Raw genomic sequence first — 27,294 nt, forward strand, 5'->3', positions numbered from 1 at the left:
AGTCCCCACGTGGGTGGGGGCACCCAGCACCCCTCTGGCAGCCCCCCAGGGACTGGAGGGTGGGGACAACGGGGGGGCTGCTCGCGGGGTGGGGGGGCCACGTCCTGGGATGGGCCCCCCGATGGGGGCTGGCGCACGGTGCTGGGGGGACTGCACTGCCACAGGTGGAGGTGAATGTTGGGGTGTCATGGGGTGCTGTGGGGTGCTGCAGGGGGGGCACGGGGGGGCCGCTTGGGGACACCCAGGGACTCCTGGGACTGCTGGCGGGTGCGGGGGACCGGGGCATGGGGGTACCCGGGGGCCACCAGGATACCCGGGGGTGGCTGGGAGACAGAGGCACCCTCGGAGCTGCTCAGAGACACCCGAGCAGACACCCAGAGCCCCCGGGGGTGCTCGGATCCCCCCCATTCCGACCCCCCCCCCCGCCCCCCCGTGCCCCTGCTGCGCCTCCACCGCCGCTCCACCAGGGGGCGCTGCTCCCCACGGAGCGCTCCCCCACCCCACAGCGCCGCCTGGCGGCCGGCAGCGGCACTGCCTGCGCCGGCTGGGTCTCTGCGCAGGCGCAGGCGCCGCGCATGCGCCGTGGAGCGGCCGGCGCCGGGTTGGGGGGGGCAGGAAGGTCTGACAGCAGCCGCCGCCGCCGCCGCCGCCGCCGCCATCATGGTGCTGGACCTGGACCTGTTCCGCGCCGACAAGGGCGGCGACCCCGCCATGGTGCGGGAGATGCAGCGGAAACGCTTCAAGGACCCGGCGCTGGTGGACGCGCTGGTGCGGGCGGACGGCGCCTGGCGGAGGTGTACGTGGGGCGGAGGGGCCGGGCCGGGCCTGGGGGGCGCGGGGCTGAGCGGGCCTGAGGGGACCTGGCACCCCCCGGGGATGGGGGGACCCCCCAGAGGGCATGTCACCCCCCCCGGAGGGGACCCTCTATCCCAGGGCTGGGCTTGTCCCCTCGCACACGCCCCTGGGGTGGGGGGGCCCCTCTCAGCCCCCCAGCCTGGCGGCCTGTCCCCAGGTGATGCCCCCCCTAGGGATGGGGCATCCCTCAGGGCCCCTCTCTTCACACACCCCCCTCCCAGGGCTGCGAGTCCGTCCCCAAACCGATCCCCAAACCTCCTCCCCGAGGCGGGGTGACCTCTGGGGAGTCCCTGCCACCCCCCTCCCCAGCCCGGGGGGGGCTCCTCGGCGGGTCTTTCCCGTCCGGGGCTGGGGGGTCCCGTGGGTGGATCCCTGCGGGGGCCAGGGGCCTGTCCCGGGGTGGATTCCCCTCATCCCCTTCCCTAGGGCTGGAGAGCAGTTCCCCAGGGGGATCCCCCCCCCCTTCCCTCCCTCCCCGGGCCTGGGGCCAGACCCTTGGAGCCGGTCTCCCTCGGCCTGCACCTGGATCCCCCCCATTGACCCCAGCCCCACCGGGGGTCTGCAGGGATCCGCTCCTTACGCTGCTGCTGGCCAGGCTGGGCGGGGGGTCCTGCACGCTGCCACACCCCCATTTTGGGGTAGACCCGAGCGGTTCGAGGGCAGCAGGAGCAGGGGCAGCTGCTGCCATCGCCCCCGGCCCGGGCGGGAGGTCGGGCAGTGGGAGCTGCCATCGCGCCCCGTGTTTGGGTGCCCGGGCACGGAGGAGGGAGCGGAGGGAGGGGTGGGTGCCCCAGAAACCCACAGTTCCCAGAGCACCCCCGGTCCCCCTCGCCGCCGGATAAAAGAGGCAGCTTTAAACACGCTTTTCATCCCGTTGCCTTGATGTGAATGAGCCCAGCCCTGCTTAATCATGCCCGGCGCGTCCTCTGGCTCCATCATCACCAGCTTAATTTTATCCCAGGGCCTTTCATCCCACAGGACCGGCCAGCTTTCCAGGCCGGCGGTGGGGGCTGTACCCCAGCCCCCTCCCCGCGGGGCTGCAGCCCGGCTGCGGTGGGTGCTGCAGAGGGGTGCGCTGGCGCCTAACGGCGAGGCGCAGGGCTGGCAGGACGCGCTGGTGAGCCGCCGGCTGATGCAATCCCGCGTCTGCCAGTGCTGTGGGGTGCACCGGAGGCTGCCGGGGTCGGGGTGGGGGGGGTCCACCGGAGGCTGCCAGGGTGGTGTTTGCCATGCCCTGTTCTCTGGCACTTAACCCTTTGTGTTTCCCGAGTCTGCGTCACCTCCATGGGTCTGATCCTGCCCGCAGATGGGGATGTCACCCTGCTGGGGTGACACACAGAATCACAGAATGTTGGGGGCTGGCAGGGACCTCTGTGGGTCACCCAACCCAACCCCCTGCCCAAGCAGGGTCACCCACAGCAGGCTGCACAGCACCGTGTCCAGGCGGGGCTGGAATATCTCCAGAGAAGGAGACTCCACAGCCTCCCTGGGCAGCCTGGGCCAGGGCTCCGTCACCCTCAGAGGGAAGAAGTTCTTCCTCATCTTCAGCTGGAGCTTCCCCTGCTTCAGTTTGTGCCCATTGCCCCTTGTCCTGTCGCTGGCCACCACTGGAAAGAGTCTGGCCCCGTCCTCCTGACCCCCCCCTGCAGATATTTAGAGGCATTTCTAAGGTCCCCTCTCAGCCGTCTCTTCTCCAGGCTGAACAAGCCCAGCTCCCTCAGCTTCTCCTCGTAGGAGAGATGCTCCCTGGTGTTGGTGCGTCTCTGATTTGGGCTGCCCTGCCAGGAGGGGATGGTTGTGTCCTAGGCTCTACCCTTCCCAGCCCCAGTGTCACCAAGGGGGTCCTCCCCGGTCGCCTCAGCGAACAGCCCGAATCTCATCGCTGTAGCCCCCGGGCCCTGGATCCGCTCAGCCTTCAGCATCCTCAGCCAGGCGTGGGGGTCCTGCCTTGTCTCGATGGCCCGGTGCGGCGTCACTTGGGTGTTTCCAAAGGACACCCCTGCGTGGGAGCCCTCTGCTCCCCGTGTCTCTGCCCCACGTCATGGCCGGCCCCACAGCGTGCTCTCACACCACCAAGCCCTCCCCTCTCCTTCCGAAAGGTCCGGGGCCATCGGCGCTGGGCACCCCTGGAGCTGCCAGCTCCTCCCCTGCCCCTGCCTTGGGGTTCACGGCCCCACTTCGTGCCGGCCGGGGATCCCAGCCCCGGTCCCCCTCGTGCAGCTGGCTGATGGCTCCCTCCCCTCTGCTTTCCAGGCAGGTTTCGTGCCGATAACTTGAACAAGCTGAAGAACCTGTGCAGCAGAACGATCGGAGACAAGATGAAGGTGAGGCACGGGGGCAGGCCATCCTGGCAGGGATTTACTGGTGGGACTGTTACTAACTGGTGACACCTCCCCCAGGTCTCTGCTCTCCAGGCCCCGCGCTCACCTCATTGAGGAATATTTTTACCCTCGAGCTTTACGCTTTAACCCTGCTGGGTTTTCTTTTTCCTCCCCCCCTGCAGAAAAAAGAGCCAGTGGGGACGGATGAGTCTGTACCAGAGAGCGCACAGAACCTCGATGAGCTCACGGCCGACGTGCTGGGGGTGAGTCTGACCCCGTCTCCCCCCACTGCGCCGCTGGCCCACCCACTTTGTCCAGAGCTTTGCCTGTAATTGCCCAAGTTGGTGGCGTGAGGTGCCCGAAACCCCAGCACCAGGCGAGGGGAGACTGCCTGAACCCTCTGCCGGGAGGATCCTCATTCCCCAGTGCCGTGCCAGCAGTCGCCAGCTCTGGCTCGGTGTCGCGCATCTGGAGGCCGTTTCAGCCTCGGTCCGTGGCAGCTCACCAGCCCAGGGCTCATCCTGCGCTTCCCTGCGGGGTCTGAGCAGCCTCAGTCATTACGTGTCCTCTGCAAGTCCCTTCCTCCCTGCCCGTTCCCCTTCCCGGTTCGTTAACTGCAATGTTTAATGAGCGCGGCGCTGGCCGGCGTTTGCTGCGGTGGGAGCCGAGTGCTCCCCCGCGTCGCTGCCGGGCGCTGTGTGACGCCGTAGCTCCCTCCGGCCCATGCAGAGCCTGACTTATGTCGGCCCTTTGTCCTCGGGGGCTGTGGTTTGGTGTGCTCAGGCCACGGTTTCGCTCCAGAAGCCGTGCTGGTCAGGCGAGGGTCCGTGATTGACCCCCCTCGGCTGCCAGCCCCCTCTCCCCGGCGGTTTCCCCCCGCGCAGGCTCTGCAGGTGTCCCAGATCAAGCAAGTCCGTCTGCTCATCGACGAAGCCATCCTCCAGTGCGACGCCGAGCGCCTGAGGCTGGAGGCAGAACGTTTCGAGAGCCTGCGGGAGATCGGGAACCTCCTGCACCCCTCGGTGCCCATCAGCAACGACGAGGTAGGGACAGGAGCGGGGCCGGCCGCGCCGGTTCGCCAGAGCCGGACAACTGCCGGCAAGCGGGGGGCTCGCTGCGGGGAGGTCCCCCCAACCCCAGATCGGCGGGCGGGTGAATGAAATCTGCATGACAAGACAGCGCTTCCCGCCGGGAGCAGACAAAGAGCCGCTCAGACAGCGCTGGACACGGCCGTTGTTGGGGGAATACATGGGAAAGTCGCTTCCAGCCGGGGGGCTGGGGTCTCCCTCCGCTGCCCGCATTCATCCGGCAGGAATGTTTCGCCGGGGCAACACAATTGGGCTGGGCTGGCTGCCAAGTGGCCGCGGAACGAGCGACCAGCTGGGATCAGGACTGGGATTCCAGGCCCTGCGGTCTGAGATTCCGAACTGGGCCCAGCGGGGCACAGAGCCTGGTGTGGCCGCGGCCCTGGGGTGACGGGCTCCCCCTCCTCTTGTCTCTGCGCAGGATGTGGACAACAAGGTGGAACGGGTCTGGGGCGACTGCAGCTGCAGGAAGAAGTATTCCCACGTGGACCTGGTGGTGATGGTGGACGGTTACGAGGGCGAGAAGGGGGCCATCATCGCGGGCAGCCGGGGCTATTTCCTTAAGGTGCCAGCCCACACCCCGGCAGGGGCATGGAGGGAAATGAGGGGGGGACAGGGGTCCCGGCTGCTCCTCCCCTGGGCTGAGCTCGCTGCGGCGGCGGGAGCTCGCGCTGAGCCGGCTCATGGCGTGGGATGGAGTCCAGCCTCGGTGATGCCGCCGCCATGGCCCGGGCCGCCTCCAGATCCACCCTGGCATCGCTGCCGCAGCCGGAGGGTGACGCTGAGCTCGGCAGCCGGCGCAGCCTGGAGCCGGCGTGGGCTCGACGCGATCCCAGACCCGCTGAGCGAGAAGGGCCGGCGCAGCGGGGCGGGCGTGCGACAGGCGGTGGCTTCCCTTGTCCCCAGGGTCCCCTGGTGTTCCTGGAGCAGGCGCTGATCCAGTACGCCCTGCAGAGCCTCCGCGCCAAGGGCTACACTCCCGTCTACACCCCCTTCTTCATGCGGAAGGAGGTGATGCAGGAGGTGGCCCAGCTCAGCCAGTTCGACGAGGAGCTCTACAAGGTGAGCGGCTCGACGCCCGCCGGCGCTCCGCGTCTCCGCGCCCGCCGTCCCCTCCGGCACCGGCTTTCCGACCGAGCCGCCGCCACGCGGCTTGCCCCCCGCGGGGAGGGAGCCGGCTGGGATCCCCGCTGCCACCGCGGCTCCGTGTCTGCCGGGTCCGTCTTCGCGGCCGACGCGGTTGTCATGGCGAGGCGGTGACAGGGAGGTGGCTCGTCCCCGGCCTGGCTGGCGGGAGGCCATCGGGGCCTTTGAAGGAGGCCGAACACGCAGCAAATGGCAGCTGCTCCCTTTCCCCAGCTGTCCTGCCCGTCCGTGTGCAGGCAGGGCTGCCTGCGCGTCTGCCGGCAAGCGCCTGTCCCCGGAGACGCCGGAGCAGCTGGGGAAGGGGGACGATGGCTCTTGTGTCCCCCCTCTCCCTCCAGGTGATCGGCAAAGGCAGCGAGAAGGCCGACGACAGCTCCGTCGACGAGAAGTACCTGATCGCCACCTCGGAGCAGCCCATCGCCGCCCTGCACCGTGACGAGTGGCTGAGGCCGGAGGATCTGCCCCTCAAGTACGCGGGGCTGTCGACCTGCTTCCGGCAGGAGGTGGGCTCGCACGGCCGCGACACCCGCGGCATCTTCCGCGTCCACCAGTTCGAGAAGGTGAGAGGAGCGGGGCGCGACGTTCCTGCTGGGGACGCGGGGCCGCAGCCGGCGCCGACGCGGGGTTCCGCTCTCTCGGCAGATCGAGCAGTTCGTCTACGCCTCGCCGCACGATGGCAAGTCGTGGGAGATGTTGGAGGAGATGATGGCCACGGCCGAGGAGTTCTACCAGTCCCTGGGCATCCCCTACCACGTGGTCAACATTGTCTCGGGTAGGGGCCAGGGCGTCCCCGCCTCTCGGTGCCGCGGTGGCCCAGGAGGACACCCAGCCACCCCCGCCGGTGCCTCAGATGTCACCCGGGCCCTGACCCACTTCCCAGCTCGGCTTTCTTTGTCCCCGGCGTCTGTCCCTGGAGCTGGCGAGGAGGAGGAGGTGCCTCAGCCCTGGGCAGGGAGGAAGGAGACGGTGGCTTTTCTGCGGGGATCCTCTGCTTTGCCACCGCCAGGACCGCGTGCAGGCACCGTGCCATGCCGGGACTGTCCCCACCGTCCCTCCCAGGGGGATGCTTTGAGTGTCCCGACTCCCGGAACCTCTCCCGGGAAAATGACCCCTGTTTAAAGGCTCTGTTGCAGCCCCAGCGCTGCCGAGAAGGACCCCCATGTCCCTGCCCAGCAGGACCCTCACGTCCCTTCTGACCAGGACCCCCATGTCCCTTCCGACCAGGACCCCCACATCCCTGCCAGGCAGGACCGTCACGTCCCTGCCCAGCAGGACCCTCACGTCCCTTCCGACCAGGACCCCCATGTCCCTGCTGAGCAGGACCCCCACGTCCCTTCCGCAGCCACCGGGGAGGCTTCATGCCCTTCGCCCCCACCGCCATCCCACAGGCTGGGCACGTCTCGGGGGGCTGTGGGACCCCCCCTTCCCCACTCAGCGTTGCCCCTCTGCCCGCCAGGCGCCCTCAACCACGCTGCCAGTAAGAAGCTGGACCTGGAGGCCTGGTTCCCCGGTTCCGGCGCTTTCCGCGAGCTCGTGTCCTGCTCCAACTGCACCGACTACCAGGCGCGCCGGCTGCGCATCCGCTACGGGCAGACCAAGAAGATGATGGACAAGGTGGGGCCAGGCTGGGGTGGGGGGTGTGTGGGGAGCAGGAGGGGGGGGGGGTCCCAGCCCGTCACCTCCCCGCGCCGTGTCCCCGCCGCAGGTGGAGTTCGTGCACATGCTGAACGCCACGATGTGTGCCACCACCCGCACCATCTGCGCCATCCTGGAGAACCACCAGACCGAGGAGGGCATCCGCGTCCCCGAGAAGCTCCGAGACTTCATGCCCCCAGGTTAGCGCCCAGCCCCGGCGTCGGGGGGGGTCCCTGCCGCCCCCCACCTCGCCCTCCCGCCCAGCGCGGGGGTGTGATGCGGGGTGCCCTCTCTCCCCCCCCCCACGCAGACCTCCGGGAGCTGTTGCCGTTCGTGAAGCCGGCGCCCATCGAGCAGGAGCTCTCCAAGAAGCAGAAGAAGCAGCAGGAGGGGGGCAAGAAGAGGCCGGGGGGCGAGCGGGGGCTGGAGGAGCAGATGCAGAACGTGGGCATCAACAGCGCCTGAGTCCTGGACCCCCCCCCAACGAGGGACCCTCGGGGTGCCCGCCCCCAGCTGGGGCTGCGCCCGTCGCCTTCGCTTCAGGCCCGTCTGTGGCGGGGAGCTGCCGGTCAGCCCCGGCCCCCCCCGCGGCACCGAGCACCGCGCTCCCACGGGACGAGGGACCCGACACTACCGGGGGCTCCGGCCCCCCCCCCCCGTGCCCCCCTCCCGACCCTGCCGAGCGGGGTCCCCTGGGGCTGGAAAATGTCCCCTCGCTGGATCCAATAAAGCCAAGAGCTGCTGAGCTGTGTGTCGCTTGGGGGGGGGTGGGGTGGGGTGGGGGGGTCCAGCCCGGCGGGGGGGGCTGCGCTGCCTCTACCGTTCCCCCTTCTCCCCCCCCCCCCCCCCCCGGGGGCCTCTGCAGCCCCCGCACAATGGCCCAGACAAAGGCCGCGCTCGCTGGAGCCCATTTGTAATTCAAAGAGGGGCCGGGGGGGCCCCCCCAACGCCTCGGCCCCAGCTGCCAGCCCGGGGGATGGGGATGGGGGGGGGGGGGGGGGGGCTGCGTGCCTCAGTTTCCCCGAGCGTGGGAAACCGCCGGGGTGCAGCCCCGGGGGGGGGGGGGAGGCGGGGTGGGGGGGGCCACGCCCGGGTTCCCGGGCGTGGCCCCCCCCCCACCCCGCCTCCCCCCCCCCCCCGGCGCTGCACCCCGCCAAGCCGGTCGGGCCCGCACCCCGTGCGTCACCGCAGCCCTCGGGGGAGGGGGGAACGGAGGAGGAGGGGTGGGGGGGGTGCGGCGGCTCCTTTAAGCGCGGCGCAGGTCGGTGCGGGGCCGGCCCCGCCCCGGCGGGCGCGCGCGCGCGGGCGGCGGGAGGGGCGCGGGGCGGGGGGGGGCGCAGCGGGCACCGGCGGCAGCGGCCGCACCGCGCCATGGGCGCTCCGCCCGCCCGCGGGCCCGCGCTGCCGCCGCTGCTGCCGCTGCTGCTGCTGCTGCCGCTGCTGCTGCCGCCGCCCGCCGGCCCCGCCGCCGCCACCGGCACCTGCCCGCCCGCCGCCCTCCTCCGGCCCCGCGGCGGCACCGGGGACAGCGGCGGCTCCCCCGGCACCGGGGACAGCGGCGGCGCCGGGCCCTCACCGGCTCCGGGAGGCGGCACCGGGGGTACCCGCGGCAGCGCCGGCCCCCGGGGTGCCCCAGGGCATGGAGGCGCCGGGAGCTATGGGGACACTGGGAGCACTGGGAGCATCCGAATCCCCGGGGACACCGGGAGCACTGCGGATACTGGAAGCACTGGGAGCACCGCAGACACTGGACGCACTGGGGAGACCGGGCACGTCCTCAGGGACAGCAGGAGCTCTGAGGACACTGGGAGCACTGGGAGAACTCGAATCCCCAAGGACACCAGGAGCACTCGGGACGCTGAATGCACTGGGAGCACCCGAATCGCCAGGGACAGCAGGAGCTCTGAGGACACTGGGAGCACCGTGGACACTGGGAGCACTGGGAGCACCCAAATCCCCACAGACAGCAGGAGCTCTGAGGACACTGGGAGCACTGGGAGAACTAGAATCCCCAGGGACACCGGGAGCACTGGGGACACTGGACGCACTGGGAGCACCCAAATCCCTGGGGACACCAGGAGCACCGTGGACACTGGGAGAACCCAAATCCCTGGGGACACTGAGAGCATCGCAGACACTGGACGCACTGGGAGAACCCTAATCCCTGGGGACAGCAGGAGCTCTGAGGACACTGGGAGCACTGGGAGAACTAGAATCCCCAGGGACACTAGGAGCACTGGAGACACTGGACGCACTGGGAGAAGCCGAATCCCTGGGGACACCGGGAGCACCACGGACGCTGGGAGCACTGGGAGAAACCTAATCCCCAAGGACATCAGAAGCACCATGGACACTGGAAGCACGCAGATCCCCAGGGACACCGGGAGCACCACAGACACCGGGAGCACTGGGGACACTGGACGCACTGGGGAGACTGGGCAAGTCCCCAGGGACAGCAGGAGCACCGGGCAGTTGATGGATGGGGGGGCCGTTGGGGACCCCCGGAGCGCGGGGGCCACCGGGAGCCCCAGGACCCGCCGCCGCCCCCGCCGCAGCCCCAACGCGGCGCCGCAGTTCCAGCCCTCCAGCTACCAGGCGTCGGTGGGGGAGAACCAGCCGGCGGGGACGCCGGTGACGCGGGTGACAGCGGTGGACCCCGACGAGGGGGAGGCGGGCAGGCTGCGCTACACCATGGCCGCCCTCTTCGACAGCCGCTCCGACGCCCTCTTCGCCATGGACCCCGTCACCGGCGCCGTCACCACCGCCGCACCCCTGGACCGGGAGAGCAAGAGCACCCACGTCTTCCGGGTGACAGCGCAGGACCACGGGACGCCCCGGCGCAGCGCCATGGCCACCTTGACGGTGACGGTGAGCGACGCCAACGACCACGACCCAGCCTTCGAGCAGCTCGAGTACCGGGAGAGCGTGCGGGAGAACCTGGAGGTGGGCTACGAGGTGCTGACTGTGCGGGCCACCGACGGCGACGCCGGTCCCAACGCCAACGTCCTCTACCGGCTCCTCAACGCCGGTGGCGCCAACGAGGTCTTCGAGATCGATCCCCGCTCGGGCGTCATCCGCACCCGCGGCCCCGTGGACCGCGAGGAGGTGGAGGCCTTCGAGCTCTTGGTGGAGGCCACGGACCAGGGCCAGGAGCCGGGACCCCGCAGCGCCACGGCCACCGTCCGCATCGCCGTGGAGGACGACAACGACAACGCGCCGCAGTTCAGCGAGAAGCGTTACGTGGCGCAGGTCCCCGAGGACGTGGCGCCCAACTCGGCCGTGCTGCGGGTGACGGCCACCGACCGTGACAAGGGCAGCAACGCCCTGGTGCACTACAGCATCGTCAGCGGCAACACCCGCGGCCACTTCTACATCGACGCGCAGACGGGCGCGCTGGACGTGGTCAGCCCCTTGGACTACGAGGTCAGCAAGGAGTTCACCCTACGGATCCGGGCGCAGGACGGCGGCCGCCCGCCCCTCTCCAACGTTAGCGGCTTGGTGGTTGTCCAGGTGTTGGATGTCAATGATAACGCGCCCATCTTCGTCAGCACGCCCTTCCAGGCCACCGTGCTGGAGAGCGTGCCGGTGGGTTACTCCGTCATCCATGTTCAAGCCATCGACGCCGATTCAGGTGACAACGGCCGGCTGGTCTACACCCTCCTGGAGACCGGCGCCGGCTTCCCCTTCGCCATCAACAACAGCACCGGGTGGATCGTGGTGGCCTCGGAGCTGGACCGGGAGGCGGTGGACTTCTACAGCTTCGGGGTGGAGGCGCAGGACCAGGGCAACCCCCCCATGGCCTCCTCGGCCAGCGTCAGCGTCACCGTCCTGGACGTCAACGACAACAGCCCCGAGTTCACGCAACGGGAGTACGGCGCCCGCCTGAATGAGGACGCGGCGGTGGGCACGAGCGTCCTCACCGTCTCCGCCGTCGACCGCGATGCCAACAGTGTCATCACCTACCAGATCTCCAGCGGCAACACCCGCAACCGTTTCTCCATCACCAGCCAGAGCGGCGGTGGGCTCATCTCCCTCGCCCTGCCCCTGGACTACAAGCTGGAGCGGCAGTACCTCCTCACCATCGCCGCCTCCGACGGCACCCGCCAGGACACCGCCCAGGTGGTCGTCAACGTCACCGATGCCAACACCCACCGACCCGTCTTCCAGAGCTCCCACTACACCGTCAATGTCAACGAGGACCGGCCGGTGGGCACCACGGTGGTGGTCATCAGCGCCACAGATGAGGACACAGGGGAGAACGCCCGCATCACCTACCTGATGGAGGACAGCATCCCCCAGTTCCGCATCACCGCCGAGACGGGGGCTGTCACCACCCAGATGGAGCTGGACTACGAGGACCAGGTGTCCTACACCCTGGCCATCACAGCGCGGGACAACGGCATCCCGCAGAAGTCCGACACCACCTACCTGGAGATCCTGGTGAGCGACGTCAATGACAACGCGCCCCAGTTCCTCCGTGACTCCTACCAGGGCTCCATCTACGAGGACGTGCCCGCCTTCACCAGCGTCCTCCAGGTCTCAGCCACTGACCGCGACTCGGGGCTCAACGGCAGGGTCTTCTACACCTTCCAAGGAGGTGATGATGGCGACGGTGACTTCATCATCGAGTCCACCTCGGGCATCATCCGCACCTTGCGCCGCCTCGACCGGGAGAACGTGCCACTCTACACCCTGCGGGCGTTTGCCGTTGACAAGGGGGTCCCGGCCAAGCGGACACCAGTGGAGATCCAAGTGACGGTGCTGGACGTCAACGACAACCCACCAGTCTTTGAGCGGGATGAGTTCGACATCTTTGTGGAGGAGAACAGCCCAATTGGGCTGGTGGTGGCCCGGATCACGGCCACCGACCCCGACGAGGGCACCAACGCCCAAATCATGTACCAGATCGTTGAGGGCAACATCCCCGAGGTCTTCCAGCTGGATATCTTCTCTGGCGAGCTCACTGCCTTGGCCGACCTGGACTACGAGTCCAAGGCGGAGTACGTCATGGTGGTCCAAGCCACCTCGGCCCCCCTGGTGAGCCGGGCCACCGTCCACGTCCGCCTTCGCGACGCCAACGACAACAGCCCCCAACTCAAGAACTTTGAGATCCTCTTCAACAACTACATCACCAACCGCTCAGGCAGCTTCCCCGGGGGGGTCATCGGCCGCATCCCGGCCCACGACCCCGACGTCTCCGACAGCCTCACCTACGCCTTCGAGCAGGGCAACGAGCTCAACCTGGTGCTGCTGGACCCCCGCAGCGGGGACCTGCGCCTCAGCCCGGCCCTGGACAACAACCGCCCGCTGGAGGCCATCATGAGGGTCTCCGTCTCAGGTAAGACCCCCCGTCCCGGGGGGGGGTGGCTCGGAGGGCCAAGGTTTGGGGCTGGCGAAGCCATTGGGGGTGCCCCCCACCCTGATTTTGTGTGGTGCTGAGGTGGTTCGGGGTCCCACCACCCCATCTCGGCTGCTTCCCCCCATCCGGATCCGGGGGGGTGATGGGGATGCTTTGCCCCCACCCCCCCTCCTGCACCCCAGACATCCCAGCTGGAGGCAGCTGGGGTCCCCAGCACCCCCTTTTCCTTCCCACACCCAGCCTCAGCCCTGGGTGTCTGGGGGGGGTCCAATCCACCAGTGCGTGTTTATTTGGGGGGGGGGGGGTGTCAGTGCCCTGTAGGGGGGGTGTGGAGCGGCAAGACCCCATTTGAGGGGGGGGGTCCTGGCACCCCGCCCTGTGCATGTTTGGGGGGGGCAGGACCCACTGCGTGTATTGGGGGGGGACAGGGCCTGTGCATGTATCTGGGGGGGGCAGAGCCGGGTGTGTGCATGGGGGGGGGGGGTCCTGGCACGCTATGGGGGACCCGGTGGGTGAATTCTGGGGAGCTCAGGGTCCAGTGTAGTATATTGGGGGGGTCCTGGCCCCCCAGCCCCTGTGTTTCCAGAAGGCCCCAACACTTGTGTTGAAGGGGGGGGGGCACAGGGCTCGGTGTGTGTATGGGGGGGGGGCCTGGCACCCCTGCAGCTCTGTTGGGGGGTCCCCAAACCCAATGCATCTGCTTGGGGGGGTTGGGGGGTCACTGGCGGGAAGGGGACCGAGGGCGGGGACCATGCTCACTGTGGTTTGAGCCGGGGGGGCCGGGGGTGCTGCAGGGGGAGTCATCCCAGGGTGGGGGAGCGGCTCCTTGGCCGCCCCCGGGCAGGGAGGGAAACTGAGTCACGGGCTGCACCCTGACGTCTCATGTCCCCCATCGCCCCCCGGACACCCCCAGGCTCCCACGGGCTGGGGTCCCTGCTCCAGCTGCACAAAGGGTGGGGGGCAGGGAGCCCCCCAGGCCGTGCCCCCCCCAGCACGGGGGCAGCCGGGAGGGGAACAAAGGGTCCGGCCATCGCTGGGCCCCCGCGGCTGCGGCCATGGCAACCCCCCCCCCCCGGCCACTGGCCACCGGGCAGCCCCAGCCCCCTGCCCCCCTCCCTCGGGGTCACTCCCGCCACCCCCCAGGCTCCCCCCATGCTCCCTCTGTCCATCTGTCCGCCCGCTCTCCATCTGTCCTGCGTCCCGCTGCCCCTCGTCCCGCCAGGAGGAGGAGGGGGGGTGGGTGCCCCCGCAACGGGCAGAGCCTTTGCCCCCCCACCCTCACCCCATGGTGCTGCTGGGTGCCTTTGGACCGGTGCCCCATAGCCAGTGCCACCCCCCCGCCCGCTGTCCCCAACCCGCGGTGGCCATCGCCACGGGTGCCCTGATCAGGTGCTGTCCCCCTCCCATGGTGGCCAGGTAGGATGGGTGCCCCATCACCATCCCTTCCCGTGGTGGCCCAGTGGGATGGGTGTCCCATCGCCGTCCCCCTCCCGCAGTGGCCCAGTGGGATGGGCACCCCATGACCAGTGGCAGTCACCAGCACTGTCCCCATTCCACGGTGGCCAAGCAGGATGGGTGCCCATGATCAGCCCCATCCCCATCCCGTGGTGCTCAGGAGGGTCGGGCGCCCTGTAACCCGTGCCAATCCCATAACCGGTGCCAGCCCCATAGCCAATGTCACCCCATCCTGCAGTGTCTGAGCAGGGTGGGCACCCCATAGCCAGGACCATCCCCATCCTGTGGTGGCCAGGCAAAGCAGAGCAGGCACCCCATCGCCATCACCATCACTGTCCCCATCCCGCAGTGGCCGAGTGGGATGGGTGCCCCATTGCCATCACCGTCCCCATCCTGTGGTGGCCAAGCAGGATGGGAGCCCCATCGCCATCACTGTCATCATCCCATGGTGGCCAAGCAGGATGGGTGCCCCATTGCCATCCCCATCCCCATCCTGCAGTGGCCAAGCGGGGTGGGTGCCCCATCGCCCTCACCGTCCCCATCCCACTGTGGCGGGTGCTGTCACTGATCCCTTGTCCCCGTCCCCACCCGCAGACGGGGTGCACAGCGCGACGGCCCAGTGCACGCTGCGGGTGACGGTGATCACGGACGAGATGCTGAGCAACAGCATCACCCTGCGCTTGGCCGACATGTCCCAGGAGCGCTTCCTCTCCCCGCTGCTCAGCCGCTTCTTGGAGGGGGTGGCAGCCGTCCTGGCCACCCCCCGCCACCGCGTTGTCCTCTTCAACATCCAGACGGACACAGACGTGGGGACGGCCCGGATCCTCAACGTCAGCCTCTCGGTGCTGCTGCCCGCCTCGGGGCACGGCGCCCGCTTCTTCTCCTCCGAGGAGCTGCAGGAGCGGCTCTACCTCAACCGCTCGCTGCTGGCCGCCATCTCGGCCCAGCGGGTCCTGCCCTTCGACGACAACATCTGCCTGCGCGAACCCTGCGAGAACTACATGCGCTGCGTCTCCGTCCTCCAGTTCGACAGCTCGGCGCCCTTCCTCGCCTCCGACACCATCCTCTTCCGCCCCATCCACCCCGTCACCGGCCTGCGCTGCCGCTGCCCGCCCGGCTTCACCGGCGACTACTGCGAGACGGAGATCGACCTCTGTTACTCCAGCCCCTGCGGCAGCAACGGGCGGTGCCGGAGCCGCGAGGGCGGCTACACCTGCGAGTGCCACGAGGATTTCACCGGTGAGAGCCCGGCGCCTCTCTCCATCGGCCGTCCCTGATGTCACCTTGTCCCCTTCAGCGGTGATCCCGTCCCCTTGGTGTCCATCCCCGTCATCCAGCTCCCCTCCGTCTACCCCTTCTTGGCTGTCTGTCCGTCATCCCTTCATCCAGCTCCTCTTCAGCCCTCCCTCATCCATCCACCCACCCATCCATCCACCATCCATCCATCCATCCACCCATCCATCCATCCATTCATCTATCCATCCATCTCATCCTCTTGGTATACATCCTCATCATCCATCCATCCATCCATCTTCATCCACCCTTTGCTCAGCTGTCCTTCCGTCATCCATCCCTCTCATTCCTTCATCCAGCTGCTCTTCAGCCCTCCATCCATCCATCCATCCATCCATCCATCCATCCCTCCCTCCATCCCTCCATCCCTCCCTTCCTCTTGGTATCCATCTGCATCATCCCTTCATCCAGCTCCTCTGCAGCCCTCCATCCTCTATACCTTCTGCTCTCTCTCCATCATCCATCCCCATCATCCCTTCTTCCTTCCCTTCAGCTCTCCATCCCTCCATCATCCTTTCCCCAACATCCCTTCACCCCGCTCCCCCTCAGCCCTTCATCATCCACCCCTTCCTCAGCTCTCCGTCATCTGTCCCCATCATCCCTTCCTCCCACTCCCCTTCAGCCTGCCATCATCTGTCCCTTCTGTAGTGTCCCTCCGTCACCCATCCCCATTGTCCCTTTGGCCCACTCCAGTCCTCCATCATCCATCCCCATCAGCCTTCATCCCATTCCTCGTGAGCCTTCCTCATCTATCCCTTCTTCTGCTGGTCCTCCACCACCCATCATGGTCATCCCTTCATCCTGCTCCCCTTCAGCCCTCCGCCATCCGTTCCTTCCTCAGCTATCCCTCCCTTGCCATCAGCCCTCCGCCACTGTCCATCCTTCCGTCCATCCCTCCGTCCATCCCTCTGTCCATCCCTCTGTCCATCCCTCCATCCATCCCTCCATTCACACCTCCTCCCACCATCCCCATCCCCATCCATCTCTCCGTCCCCCCTCACTTCCTCCTCTCCTTTGTCTCCCAACACCTTGATCTTCCTCCTCTTCCCTCCCTCCTCTCCCCGTCATCCCCTCCCCTGTCCCCCCCGTCACCCTCCCTGGCTGGTCCCCCTGGTGCCTGTCCCCTCTGTCCCGCCCCCCCCCAGCGTGTTCCCTGCAGGGGGTCGGGGGCACCCTGGGGACACCCTGGGGTGCGGGGACACTCTGTCCCCAACGCGGTGGCCCGCCCATCTGCTCCCACCACGGCTGGCCTGGGGAGGGGGGGACACCACGGACACTGGGAGACTGGGGGCACTGGGGACAGCCCCCACCAACCCTGGGGACTCCTTGGCACCCCCAGCCCCCATGGGATACACGGGTGGGGGGGTGTCAGCTGGTGGGGGAGGGGATGCTGGGGGGGGTACTTTGTCTCCGTTGCCATGGTGATGGGAGGCGGTTGCCACGGCGATGGAGCTGGGGATAAAGCCACTCTGGAGCTGATGGGGGGGGGATGGGAGAGGGGATCCCCACCCCCCCACCCCCATTTTGGGGGTGCCGGGGGTGCCTGGCACCCTGGGCGCGGTGCCGGGTGCCAGCTGGGCCTCGCGCAGGGGAGCGCTGCGAGCTGAGCGCCCGGGGGGGCCGCTGCGTCCCGGGGGTCTGCCGCAACGGGGGCACCTGCCTCAACCTGCTGGTGGGGGGGTTCCGCTGCCAGTGCCCCCCCGGGCACTACGAGAAGCCCTTCTGCACCATGAGCACCCGCAGCTTCCCCCCGCGCTCCTTCCTCACCTTCCGCGGGCTCCGCCAGCGCTTCCACTTCACCCTCGCCCTGACGTGAGCCCCGGGGGGGGTCCCACGGGCGTCTGAGGGAGGGCGATGGGTGTCCCATGGGCATCATCTGGGGTGTGGGGTGATGGGTGCTCCTTTGGGGTGATGGATGTCCCGTGGGTGTCTTTGTCATCTGGGGAAATGGGATGTGAGGTGATGGGTATCCCATGGGTGTCATCTGGGGTGTAGGGTGATGGGTGCCCCTTTGGGGTGCTGGTTGTCGCATGGGCATCACCTGGGGTGTGGGGTGATAGGTGCTCCTTTGGGGTGATGGATGTCCCATGGGTGAGGTCTGGGGCAATGGGATGAGGTGATGGGGGGCATCATCTGGGGTGTGGGGTGATGGGTGCCCCTTTGGGGTGCTGGTTGTCCGATGGGCATCATCTGGGGTGTGGGGTGATGGGTGCTTCTTTGGGGTGATGGGTGTCCCATGGGCATCATCTGGGGTGTGGGGTGATGGGTGCCCCTTTGGGGTGCTGGTTGTCCCATGGGCATCATCTGGGGTGTGGGGTGATGGGTGCTTCTTTGGGGTGATGGGTGTCCCATGGGCATCATCTGGGGTGTGGGGTGATGGGTGCCCCTTTGGGGTGCTGGTTGTCCCATGGGCATCATCTGGGGTGTGGGGTGATGGGTGTCCCATTGGCATCACCTGGGGTGATGGAGTGTGGGGTGATGGGTGTCCTGTTGGCGTCAGGTAGGGTGTTTGTTGATGGGTGTCCCATGGGCATCATCTGGGGTGTGGAGTGATGGGTGCCCTGTGGGCATCATTTGGGGTGATTGGACATGGGGTGGTGGGTGTCCCATGGACAATGGGAGCAGGTGCTCCTTTGGCATCATCTGGGGTGATGGGGTGTGGGGTGCTGGGTTCCCCATGGGCACAGGGTGGGGGGAGTGGGGCGTGGGGTGGTGGGCACCCATGGGCATGGGCAGTGGGGCAGGATCTGGTGGGGTGACCCCTTGGCATGGGGGCAGGGGCTGATGGGTGCTGGTGTATCCTGGTGGGCGCGAGGTGATGGGGCACAGGGGAGCCCAGGGAGCTGTGGGGTGATGGGGCAAGCTTGGGGGGGGCACGTCGGGGGGGCTGGGGGGTGGTGGGCAGGGCCTGGCACTCGTCCCCATGCCAGGTTTGCCACCAAGGAGCGGGACGGGCTCCTGCTCTACAACGGGCGCTTCAACGAGAAGCACGACTTCGTGGCGCTGGAGATCGTGGGCGAGCAGGTCCAGCTCACCTTCTCGGCAGGTACGGGCACCGCGCCCGCCGCGCCCCGGCACGGCATCCCCGGCATTGCCTCCCGGGCATCGCCTGCCCGGCGCTGCCTGGCACCGCGTCCCAGGCCGTGCATCCCCGGCACGGCATCCTGGGCGTCGCGTCCCAGGCGCTGCGTCCCGTGGGTCCTGTCCCTGGCACCGCGTCCCGGGCACTGCCTGGCACCGTGTCCCTGGCATCCCACCCCTAGCGCTGTGTCCCTGGTATCCCATCCCTGGCACCGCATCCCATGCTGTCCATCCCTGGCACTGCCTGGCACCGCATCCCGGGCATCCCATCTCTGGCACCGTGTCCCTGGCATTTCATCCTGGGCACTGCGTGGCATCCCGTCCCTGGCACCACGTCCCATGCTGTCCATCCCTGGCACTGCCTGGCACTGCATCCTGGGCATCGCATCCCTGGCACTGTGTCCCTGGCACCGCGTCCCGGGCACTGCCTGGCATCCCGTCCCTGGCACCACTTCCCATGCTGTCCATCCTGGGCACCGCCTGGCACCGCATCCTGGGCATCGCATCCCTGGCACTGCATCCCTGCCCCTGCCCTCATGGCACTGCATCCCTGGCACGTGTCCTGGGTATCACATCCCTGGCACTGCGTGCCATGTGTTGCCTCCCTGGCACTGCCCGGCACTGCGTCCTGGGCATCCCATCCCTGGCACTGCATCCTGGGCACTGCCTGGCACGGCATCCTGGCCATCCCACCCCTGGCGCTGTGTCCCTGGCATCCCATCCCTGGCATCCCATCCCTGGCACCACATCCCATGTGTGACATCCCTGGCGCTGTGTCCCTGGCATCCCATCCCTGGCATCCCCTCTCTGGCCCTGCCGCCGTGGCTCTGCAGCCCTGGCACCCCCATCCCTCCGATCCCCCCTCCCGGGGCTGTGCCCGCTGCCTGACCGCTGGTGCCCGCAGGCGAGACCACCACCACGGTGTCACCCTACGTGCCCGGCGGTGTCAGCGACGGGCAGTGGCACCGGGTCCAGCTCCACTACTACAACAAGGTGGGGGGGGCACGGGGCGGGGGTTGGGGGCTGGAGGGGATTGGGGGGGGGGTTGGGGGACTGGGATGGCTGGAGGGTCTGGAGGGTGGGGGGATGGAGGGGTGGGGGGAACAGGGTGCAGATTTGGGGGACGGAGGGTGGGGGTTTGGGGGGCTGGAGGGGTTGGAGTGTGGAGATTTGGGGGCTGGGAGGGAGTGGGGTGGGGGTTTTGGGGGTCTGGAGGGGCTGGAGGGTGGGGGTTTGGGGGGCTGGAGGGATGGGGGGAAGAGGGTGGAGATTTGGGGGCTGGAGGGGAGTGGGGTGGGTGTTTTGGGGGGCTGGGGGGGCTTGAGGGGCTGGAGTGTGGGGGGCTGGAGGGATGGGGGAAGAAGGTGGAGATTTGGGAGATGGAGGGGAGTGGGGTGGGGGTTTTGGGGGTCTGGAGGGGCTGGAGGGTGGGGGTTTGGGGGGCTGGAGGGATGGGGGGAACAGGGTGGATATTTGGGGGGCTGGGGGGTTTGGGGCGCTGGAGGGATGGGGGTTTGGGGTCTTGGAGGGATGGGGGGAACAGGGTGGAGATTTGGGGGGCTGAAGTGGGGTGAGGGTTGGGGGGCTGGAGGGACAGCAGGAAGGGGGAGCAGGGTGGGGGGCCGGAGGGCAGAGGGAGGGCGAGGAGCGGGGTGAAGGCGGCGGGGCGGGGGTCCCACGGCTCCGGCGTTGCCCCCAGCCGGTGCTGGGGCGGTGGGGGCTGCCCCAGGGCCCCTCGGAGCAGAAGGTGGCCGTGGTGACGGTGGACGACTGCGACACCGGCATGGCCCTGCGCTTCGGCCCCGTCCTGGGCAACTACTCCTGCGCCGCCCAGGGCACCCAGTCCGGCAGCAAGAAGTGAGGGGGGTCCCTTGGGGTCCCCATGCTGGGGCGGGGGGGTCCCTTGGGGTCCTCATGGAGAGGGGTTGGAGATCCCTTAGAGGTCTTTTGGGGTTACCATGGGTGAGAGGGTGGGGAGGGGTCTTTTGGGGTCCTCATGGGTGGTGGGGTCCCTTGGGGTTCCCATGGTTGAGGTGTGCCATGGAGGTCCCTTGGGGTCCCCATGGGGGGGGCAGTGTGGGTGTCCCTTAGGGGTCCCTTGGGGTCCGCATGGGGGGCGGGGGATGTCCCTTGGGATCCTCATAGAGAAGGGTTGGGGATCCCTTAGAGGTCACTTGGGGTTACCATGGGTGAGAGGGTGGGGAGGGGTCTTTTGGGGTCCCCGTGGGTAGCGGGGTCCCTTGGGGTCCCCATGGTTGAGGAGTCCCATGGAGGTCCCTTGGGGTTCCCATGGGTGGGGGGTGAGGAGAGGTCTCTTGGGGTCCACGTGGGAGGAGGATGTGTGAGTGGGGGGTCCCCATGGGGGGGGTCCCTTGTGGTTCCCTTGGGGTCCCCATGGGGGAGGGGGTTGGGGGGTCCCTTGGTGTCTCCATGGAGGGGGGTTGGGGGTTACCATGGGGGAGGGGGTGGGGAGGGGTCTTTTGGGGTCCCCATGGGTGGTGGGGTCCCTTGGGGTTCCATTGGGGTCCTCATAGACAGGGGTTGGGAATCCCTTAGGGGTCGCTTGTGGTTACCATGGGTGAGAGGGTGGGGAGGGGTCTTTTGGGATCTCCGTGGGTGGTGGCATCCTTTGGGGTTCCCTTGGGGTCCCCATGGGGAGGGGGTTGGGGGTCCCTTGGGGTTCCTATGGGGGGTGGATTGGGGTCCTTTAGGGGTCTCTTGAGGTTCCATGGGTGGGGGATGGGGAGGGGTCCCTTGGAGTTACCATGGAGTCCCCACAGTTAAGGAGTCCTGTGGGGGTCCCTTGGGCTTCTCATGGGTGTAGAGGGATCTCTTGGGCTCCCTATGGGAGGGAGGAGTGTGTGTGGGGGGGTCACCTGGAGTCCCCGTGGGTACAGGGGATGGGGGGGGTGTCCCTTGAGGTCCCCCGGGTGAAGAGGTCCCTTGGGGTCCCCACAGTTGAAGAGTCCCATGGGGTCCCTTGGGGGTCCCTTGGGATCCCCATGAGTGAGGAGGTGGAGGGGGGGGGGGGGTCACTTGGAGTTCCCATGGCTGGGGGTCCGTCGGGGGTCCCTCGGGGTGCCCCCGGGTGACGGTGGGTGCTGCAGGTCGCTGGATCTGACGGGGCCGCTGCTGCTGGGCGGCGTGCCCACCCTGCCCGAGAGCTTCCCCATCCGCAGCCGGCAGTTCGTGGGGTGCATGCGGCACCTCCACATCGACCAGCGCCCCGTCGACATGGCCGCCTTCATCGCCAACAACGGCACCCTGCCCGGTGGGGGGCACGGGGGGGCACGGCCGGGGGGGCAATGCCTGGGGCTGGGGGCGGGGGGCTGTGCCCGCTGGGCACGGGGTGGGGGGTTATGGGGTGCCGAGGGATGTGGGGCTGGGTGGGACTGTGCCCCCCAGGCATGGGCGCATGGGGTGGGGGGTGTCAGGGGGGTGCCAGGGATGTGGGGCTGGGTGGGGGTCCAGGGGACATGGGACTGGGCAGCACTTGGGGGTCTCTGTGCCCCTTGGGCATGAGAACATGGGAGTGGGGGATGTGGGGGCAAGAGGGTGCCAGGGCTGTGGGGCTGGGTGGGGGGGGGCAGGGGGCATGGGGGGGGGGCAGGGGGGTGCCAGGGCTGTGGGGCTGGGTGGGGGAGCAGGGGGCATGGGGGGCTGTGTCCCCTGGGCACGGGGGCATGCGGTGGGGGACCAGGGGGGTGCCAGGGCTGTGGGGATGGGTGGGGCTGTGCCCCCTGGGCATGGGCGCATGGGGTGGGGGCTCAGGGGGGTGCCAGGGCTCTGCGGCTGGGTGGGGGTCCAGGGGACAGTGGGCTGGGCGGCGCTTGGGGGTCTCCATGCCCCTTAGGCATGAGAACATGGGGGTGGGGGATGTGGGGGCAAGAGGGTGCCAGGGCTGTGGGGCTGGGTGGGGGGGCAGGGGGCATGGGGGGGCTGTGTCCCCTGGGCACGGGGGGTGCCACGGCTGGAGGGGGGTCAAGGGCATGTGAGGCTGGGGTGGTGCCTGGGGGTCTCTGTGCCCTCTGGGCGTGGGGCTGGGGCGTATGGGGCCAGTGGGGTGCCAGGGTGTGGGGCTGGGTGAGGGGTCTGGGGCTGGCACCGTGCTGGCACCCTGGAGGGTGGCCTGGGGCACTTGGGACCCCCTGCCCGAGGGTCTCGGTGCCCCCTGGGCGTGGAGTCCTGGGGCTGGGGCACACCAGGCCGTGGGGCTGGCTGGGGGGGGGTGGGGGCAGAGCCCCTGGGTGATGGGGGGGCCGTGACCCCCCCTGGGCCCCCCCCAATCCGCAGGCTGCCCAGCCAAGAAGACGCTGTGCGACGCGGGCACGTGCCGCAACGGTGGCACCTGCGTCCACGAGTGGGACACCTTCAGCTGCCGCTGCCCGCTGGGCTTCGGGGGCAAGACCTGCCAGGAAGGTACTGGGGGGGGGCACTGGGGCGGGCGGGGGGCTTCCCGGGGTGGGGTGGGGGGTCAGCGCCCACCCCGCGCCCCGTCTCCCCGCAGAGATGGCCAGCCCGCAGCGGTTCCTGGGCAGCAGCCGGGTGTCCTGGAGGGGGCTGGCGCTGCCCCTCACCCTGCCCTGGCACCTGGGGCTGATGTTCCGCACCCGGCACCCCGGGGGGGTCCTGCTGTGGGCCAGTGCCGGCCCCGCACCATCCTCAGCGTCCAGGTGGGCCCGGGGGGGCGGCCGGGTGGGGGGAATTGGCATGGGGGGGATTGGCATAGGGACATTGCCCCTGGGGGGGGGTATTGCCCTGGGGGGGTATGGCCATGGGGGATTGGCATAGGGGTGTTACCCTGGGGGGGGTATTGCCCTGGAGGGGGCAGTGCCAGGGGATGTGTAGCCCCCGGGGGTTATAGCTGGGGGGGGGGGGATATTGGCATGGGGGGATTGGCATAGGGGCAGTGCCCCTGGGGGCAGTGCCAGGGGGGGTATTGCCCTAGGGGGTATGGCCATGGGGGGATTGGCATAGGGGTATTGCCCTGGGGGGGGCAGTGCCAGGGGAGTTATAGCCCCCGGGGGTTATAGCCATGGGGGGGGTATTGCCCTGGGAGGGCAGTGCCAGGGGGGGTATTCCCCCAGGGGGTTACGGCCATGGGGGGGCCTTTTGCCTTGGGGGGTTATTGCCCTGGGGGGGGTGTTGGCATAGGGGTATTGCCTGGGGGGGCAGGTGCAGGGGTGTACAGCCCCCGGGGTTATGGCCATGGGGGGGGATAATGCCCTGAGGGGGGGTACCAGCATAGGGATATTGCCCTGGGGGGGCAGTGCCAGCCCCCGGGAGTACTGCCCTGGGGGGGTTATGGGCATGGGGGGTACTGGCATCGGGGGGTATTGCCTTGAGGGGGGTACTGGCATAGGAGGTATTGCCCCAGGGGGTTATGGCTGAGGGGGGGTTGTTGCCCTGGGGCAATGCCGGGGGGTTCTTGCCCTTGGGGGGGGTTATTGCCGGGGGGGGTATTGCCCTGCTGGGCAGTGCTGGAGGGGGGCATTGCCCTTGGGGAGAGGTGTTGCCCTGGGGGGGTATTTCCCCGGAGGGTATTCACTTTGGGGGGGTATTGGCACAGGGGTATTGCTGGGGGGGGTCCTGCCCTTGGGGGGTTACCGTCCGGGGGGGTGGGAATTGCCATGGGGGGGTATTGCCCTGGGGGGGGGCAGAGCCAGCGGGTGCCACCTTTGGGGGGGCATTGCCCTTTGGAGGGTGTTGGCCTGGGGTACAGTGCTGGGGGGGAGATAACGCTTTGAGGGGGAGACTGCCTCTGGAGGGGTGCTGCCCCTGGGGGGGGGTGCTGTCCCTGGGGGGGAGGGGGTGTGCCCCTGGGGGGTGCTGCCCCTGGGGGATGCTGCCCGTGGGGGGGGGTTGTGCCCCTGGGGGGCGCTGCCCCTGGGGGTGCTTCCCCTGGGGGGGGTGCTGCCCCTGGGGGGTGCCCCTGGGGGGGGTGCTGCCCCTGGGGGTGTTGCTCCTGGGGGGGGCTGCCCCTGGGGGGGGCTGCCGGGGGGCAGTGCCAGGGCATGCCCGGGGTGCGGGGGGCCCTGACGTGCACCCCCCGCAGCTGAGCGAGGGGCAGGCGGAGGCGGGCGTCTGGCAGGGGGGGGGGCCGCCTGGCCCTGCTGCGGCTGCCCCACGCCAAGGTCAACGACGGCGACTGGCACCAGCTGCAGCTGGAGCTGCGGGGGGGCCCCGGGCGAGACCCCCCTGCCACCCTCCTCCTCCTCACCCTCGACTACGGCCGCCACCAGGTAAGGGGGGACCCGGGGGGGGGGGGGAAGCCGAGACGTGGGGCAGGCGCCCACCCTGCTCCCCGGTGGGTGCCGCGGTGGCACCCATGGGTGTCTGCGTGTCCCCCGTGCCCGCAGGCGGTGGCTGAGGTGGCCGGGGAGCTGGAGGGGCTGCGGCTGCAGGCGCTGAGCCTGGGGGGGCTGGAGGGCGACGGGGGCACCGTGGAGATGGGCTTCCGCGGCTGCCTGCAGGTACGGGCATGGGGGGCACGGGGGGCACGGAGGTGGGGGCGAGGGGGGGATGGGCTTGGGGACATGGGCATGGGGGGGCATGGGCATGGGGATGCGGGAACAGGGCATGGGGACTTGGTGTAGGGTGTGGGGACATGGGCATGGGGGGTGTGTGGGCGTGGGGATGCGGGCACAGGGCACATGGACATGGGCACAGGGCATGGGGACATGGCATAGAGCATTGGGACGTGGGCATGGGGGGACGTGGGCACAGGGACGTGGGCACAGAGCATGGGGACATGGCATAGGGCGTGGGGACGTGGACACGACGTGGAGGGCGTGGGCACAGGCATGTGGACACAGGGTGTGGGGACGTGGGCATGGGGGGGCATGGGCACAGGGACATGGGCACAGGGCATGGGGACATGTTATAGGGTGTGGGGACGTGGGTATGGGGGGCGTGGGTACAGGGACATGGGCACAGGGCTTGGGGACATTTTATAGGGTGCGGGCACAGGGCATGGGGACACGGGCACAGCAATGGGGGGTGGGCACAGGGATATGGGCACAGGGCATGGGGACATGGCATGGGGTGTCGGACATGGGCACGACGGGGAGGGCATGGGCATGTGGACACAGGGCTTGGGGACGTGGCATAGGGCATGGGGGCTTGGACATGATGGGGTATGGGGAGGTGGGCACAGAGCATGGGGACATGGCATAGGGTGTGGGGACGTGGGCATGGGGGGGCGTGGGTACAGGGACATGGGCACAGGGCATGGGGACATGGCACAGGGTGCGGGGACACGAGCATGGCAGTGGGGCCTGAGTGTGGGCATAGGGACGTGGGTGTGGGTGTATGGCACGGGGACATGGGACATCTGGGCACAGGGCACGGGGACATGGGCACGGCAGTGCGGGGCGTGGGTGCGGGCGCAGGGGTGCGGGCGTGGAGCGTGGTTGAGGATGTGGGGACGTGGGCACAGAGCATGGGGACATCAAACGGGGACAGGGACATGCGTGTAGGTGGTGGCATGGGGACACAACGGGCAGGGGAACGTGGGCTGCGTGTGGGGACGTGGGCATGGGGACGCGGGTATGGGCACAGGGCATGGGGACATGGGGGATGGGGACAGGCACGGGGCTGCGGGCACGGGGCCGTGGGGACGGGGCCGTGGGGACGGGGGGCCGTGACCCTGTGGCCTGGGCATGGGGACAGGGCCACGGGCACAGGGCCACGGGCGTAGCTCCTGGAGGTGGGGGTAGGGTGACGTGGGGTGGCACGGGGTGGGTGACGTGGGGTGGCACGGGGTGGGTGACGCCGCGACGATGGCGCAGGGCGTGCGCCTGGGCGAGACGGCGGGCAGCGCGGTGGCACTGAGCGTGGCGCCGGCGGCGAGGGTCAACGTGGAGGGGGGCTGCGCCCTGCCCGACCCCTGCGACTCGGGGCCCTGCCCCCCCCACAGCTTCTGCCGCGACGACTGGGACAGCTTCTCCTGCCGCTGCCACCCCGGTGAGCGCCCGGGGGCACCCCGGCCACGGCCACCCCCGCCTGGCCACCCCCGGCGACGGCCACCGCTGTGCTGACGCCCGCCACTGTCCCCTGGGCGCTGCCACCCCCCCATCACTGTCCCCTGGGCGCTGCCACCCCCCCCATCACTGTCCCCAGGGGACTGCCACCCCCCCCATCACTGTCCCCAGGGCACACCCACCCTACCTGGACACTGACACCCCCCCCGTCACTGCCCCTAGGGCAATGCCACTCCCTTGTCACTGTCCCCAGGACATTGCCACCCCACCACTGTCCCAAGGGTGCTGCCACCCCACTGTACCCTGGGCACTGCCACCCCTGGCATCGCCATCACTGGCATGGCCACCTTCCCTGGGCACTGCCACCCCCCTTGTCACTGTCCCCAGGGCACTGCCACCTTTGTCACACTCCTCAGGGCACTGCCACCCCCCCCCAGTCACTATCCCTAGGGCACTGCTACCCCCCTGTCACTCTCACCTGGGCACTGTCACCCCCCAGTCACTGTCCCTAGGGCACTACCACCCCCGGCACTGCTGCCACTGGCATGGCCACCTTCCCTGGGCACTGCCACCCCCCTTGTCACTGTCACCTGGGCACTGCCACCCCCCCCATCACTGTCCCCAGGGTTCTGCCACCCCACTGTCACTGTCCCCTGGGCGCTGCCACCCCATCACTGTCCCCAGGATGCTGCCACCCCACTGTCACCTGGGCACTGCCACCTCTTGCATGGCTGCCACTGGTGTGGCCACCTTCCCTGGGCACTGCCACCCCCATTGTCACTGTCCCCAGAGCACTGCCACCCTATCACTGTCCCCAGGGCACTGCCGCCCTACCCAGACCCTGCTACCCCCCGTATCAGTGTCCCCAGGGCACAACCACCCCCTTGTCACACTCCCCAGGGCATAGTTACCCTCCCTGTCACTGTCCCCAGGGCACTGCCACCCTACCCGGACCCTGCCACCCCCCTATCACTGTCCTCAGGGCACTGCCACTCTCCTTGGGCGCTGCCACTCCCATCATTGTCCCCAGGGCACCACCACCCTTGTCACTATCCCCAGGGCACTGCCACCCCCCTGTCACA

The 27,294-nt window shown here is 69.0% G+C and overlaps 2 protein-coding genes across 2 annotated transcripts in view; both read left to right on the forward strand.

The window, feature by feature from the left end:
• The first annotated feature begins 588 nt into the window (after window positions 1-588).
• On the forward strand, window positions 589-7,787 carry SARS1 (seryl-tRNA synthetase 1). Its single transcript, XM_075443163.1, has 11 exons — window positions 589-796; window positions 3,109-3,179; window positions 3,359-3,439; window positions 4,061-4,219; window positions 4,683-4,826; window positions 5,168-5,323; window positions 5,746-5,967; window positions 6,050-6,179; window positions 6,864-7,021; window positions 7,113-7,242; window positions 7,353-7,787. Exons 1-11 carry the CDS (start codon window positions 661-663, stop codon window positions 7,505-7,507), a joined length of 1,542 nt encoding a protein of 513 aa, XP_075299278.1. The 5' UTR covers window positions 589-660; the 3' UTR covers window positions 7,508-7,787.
• A 626-nt stretch (window positions 7,788-8,413) lies between these two features.
• Window positions 8,414-27,294, forward strand: part of CELSR2 (cadherin EGF LAG seven-pass G-type receptor 2) — a 33,301-nt gene continuing 14,420 nt past the window's right edge. The window contains 13 exon segments of the mRNA XM_075443096.1: window positions 8,414-12,380; window positions 14,451-15,095; window positions 16,739-16,961; window positions 18,080-18,195; window positions 19,135-19,223; window positions 19,930-20,087; window positions 21,338-21,501; window positions 22,524-22,649; window positions 22,738-22,907; window positions 24,286-24,321; window positions 24,323-24,472; window positions 24,590-24,703; window positions 26,021-26,195. Of these exon segments, the coding sequence (XP_075299211.1) occupies window positions 8,414-12,380; window positions 14,451-15,095; window positions 16,739-16,961; window positions 18,080-18,195; window positions 19,135-19,223; window positions 19,930-20,087; window positions 21,338-21,501; window positions 22,524-22,649; window positions 22,738-22,907; window positions 24,286-24,321; window positions 24,323-24,472; window positions 24,590-24,703; window positions 26,021-26,195 (6,133 nt within the window).

This window comes from Opisthocomus hoazin, chromosome 25 (genome assembly GCF_030867145.1).
Source record: "Opisthocomus hoazin isolate bOpiHoa1 chromosome 25, bOpiHoa1.hap1, whole genome shotgun sequence".
NCBI classification, from domain to species: Eukaryota; Metazoa; Chordata; class Aves; order Opisthocomiformes; family Opisthocomidae; genus Opisthocomus; species Opisthocomus hoazin.

Excerpts from the sequence above, each read along its gene's own strand:
- SARS1 (XM_075443163.1), top strand. The coding sequence starts at position 661 with ATGGTGCTGGACCTGGACCTGTTCCGCGCCGACAAGGGCGGCGACCCC. Across the intron at positions 797-3,108 it reads GGACGGCGCCTGGCGGAGGT|GCAGGTTTCGTGCCGATAAC; the intron begins GTACGTGGGGCG and ends TCTGCTTTCCAG. Across the intron at positions 6,180-6,863 it reads CGTGGTCAACATTGTCTCGG|GCGCCCTCAACCACGCTGCC; the intron begins GTAGGGGCCAGG and ends TCTGCCCGCCAG.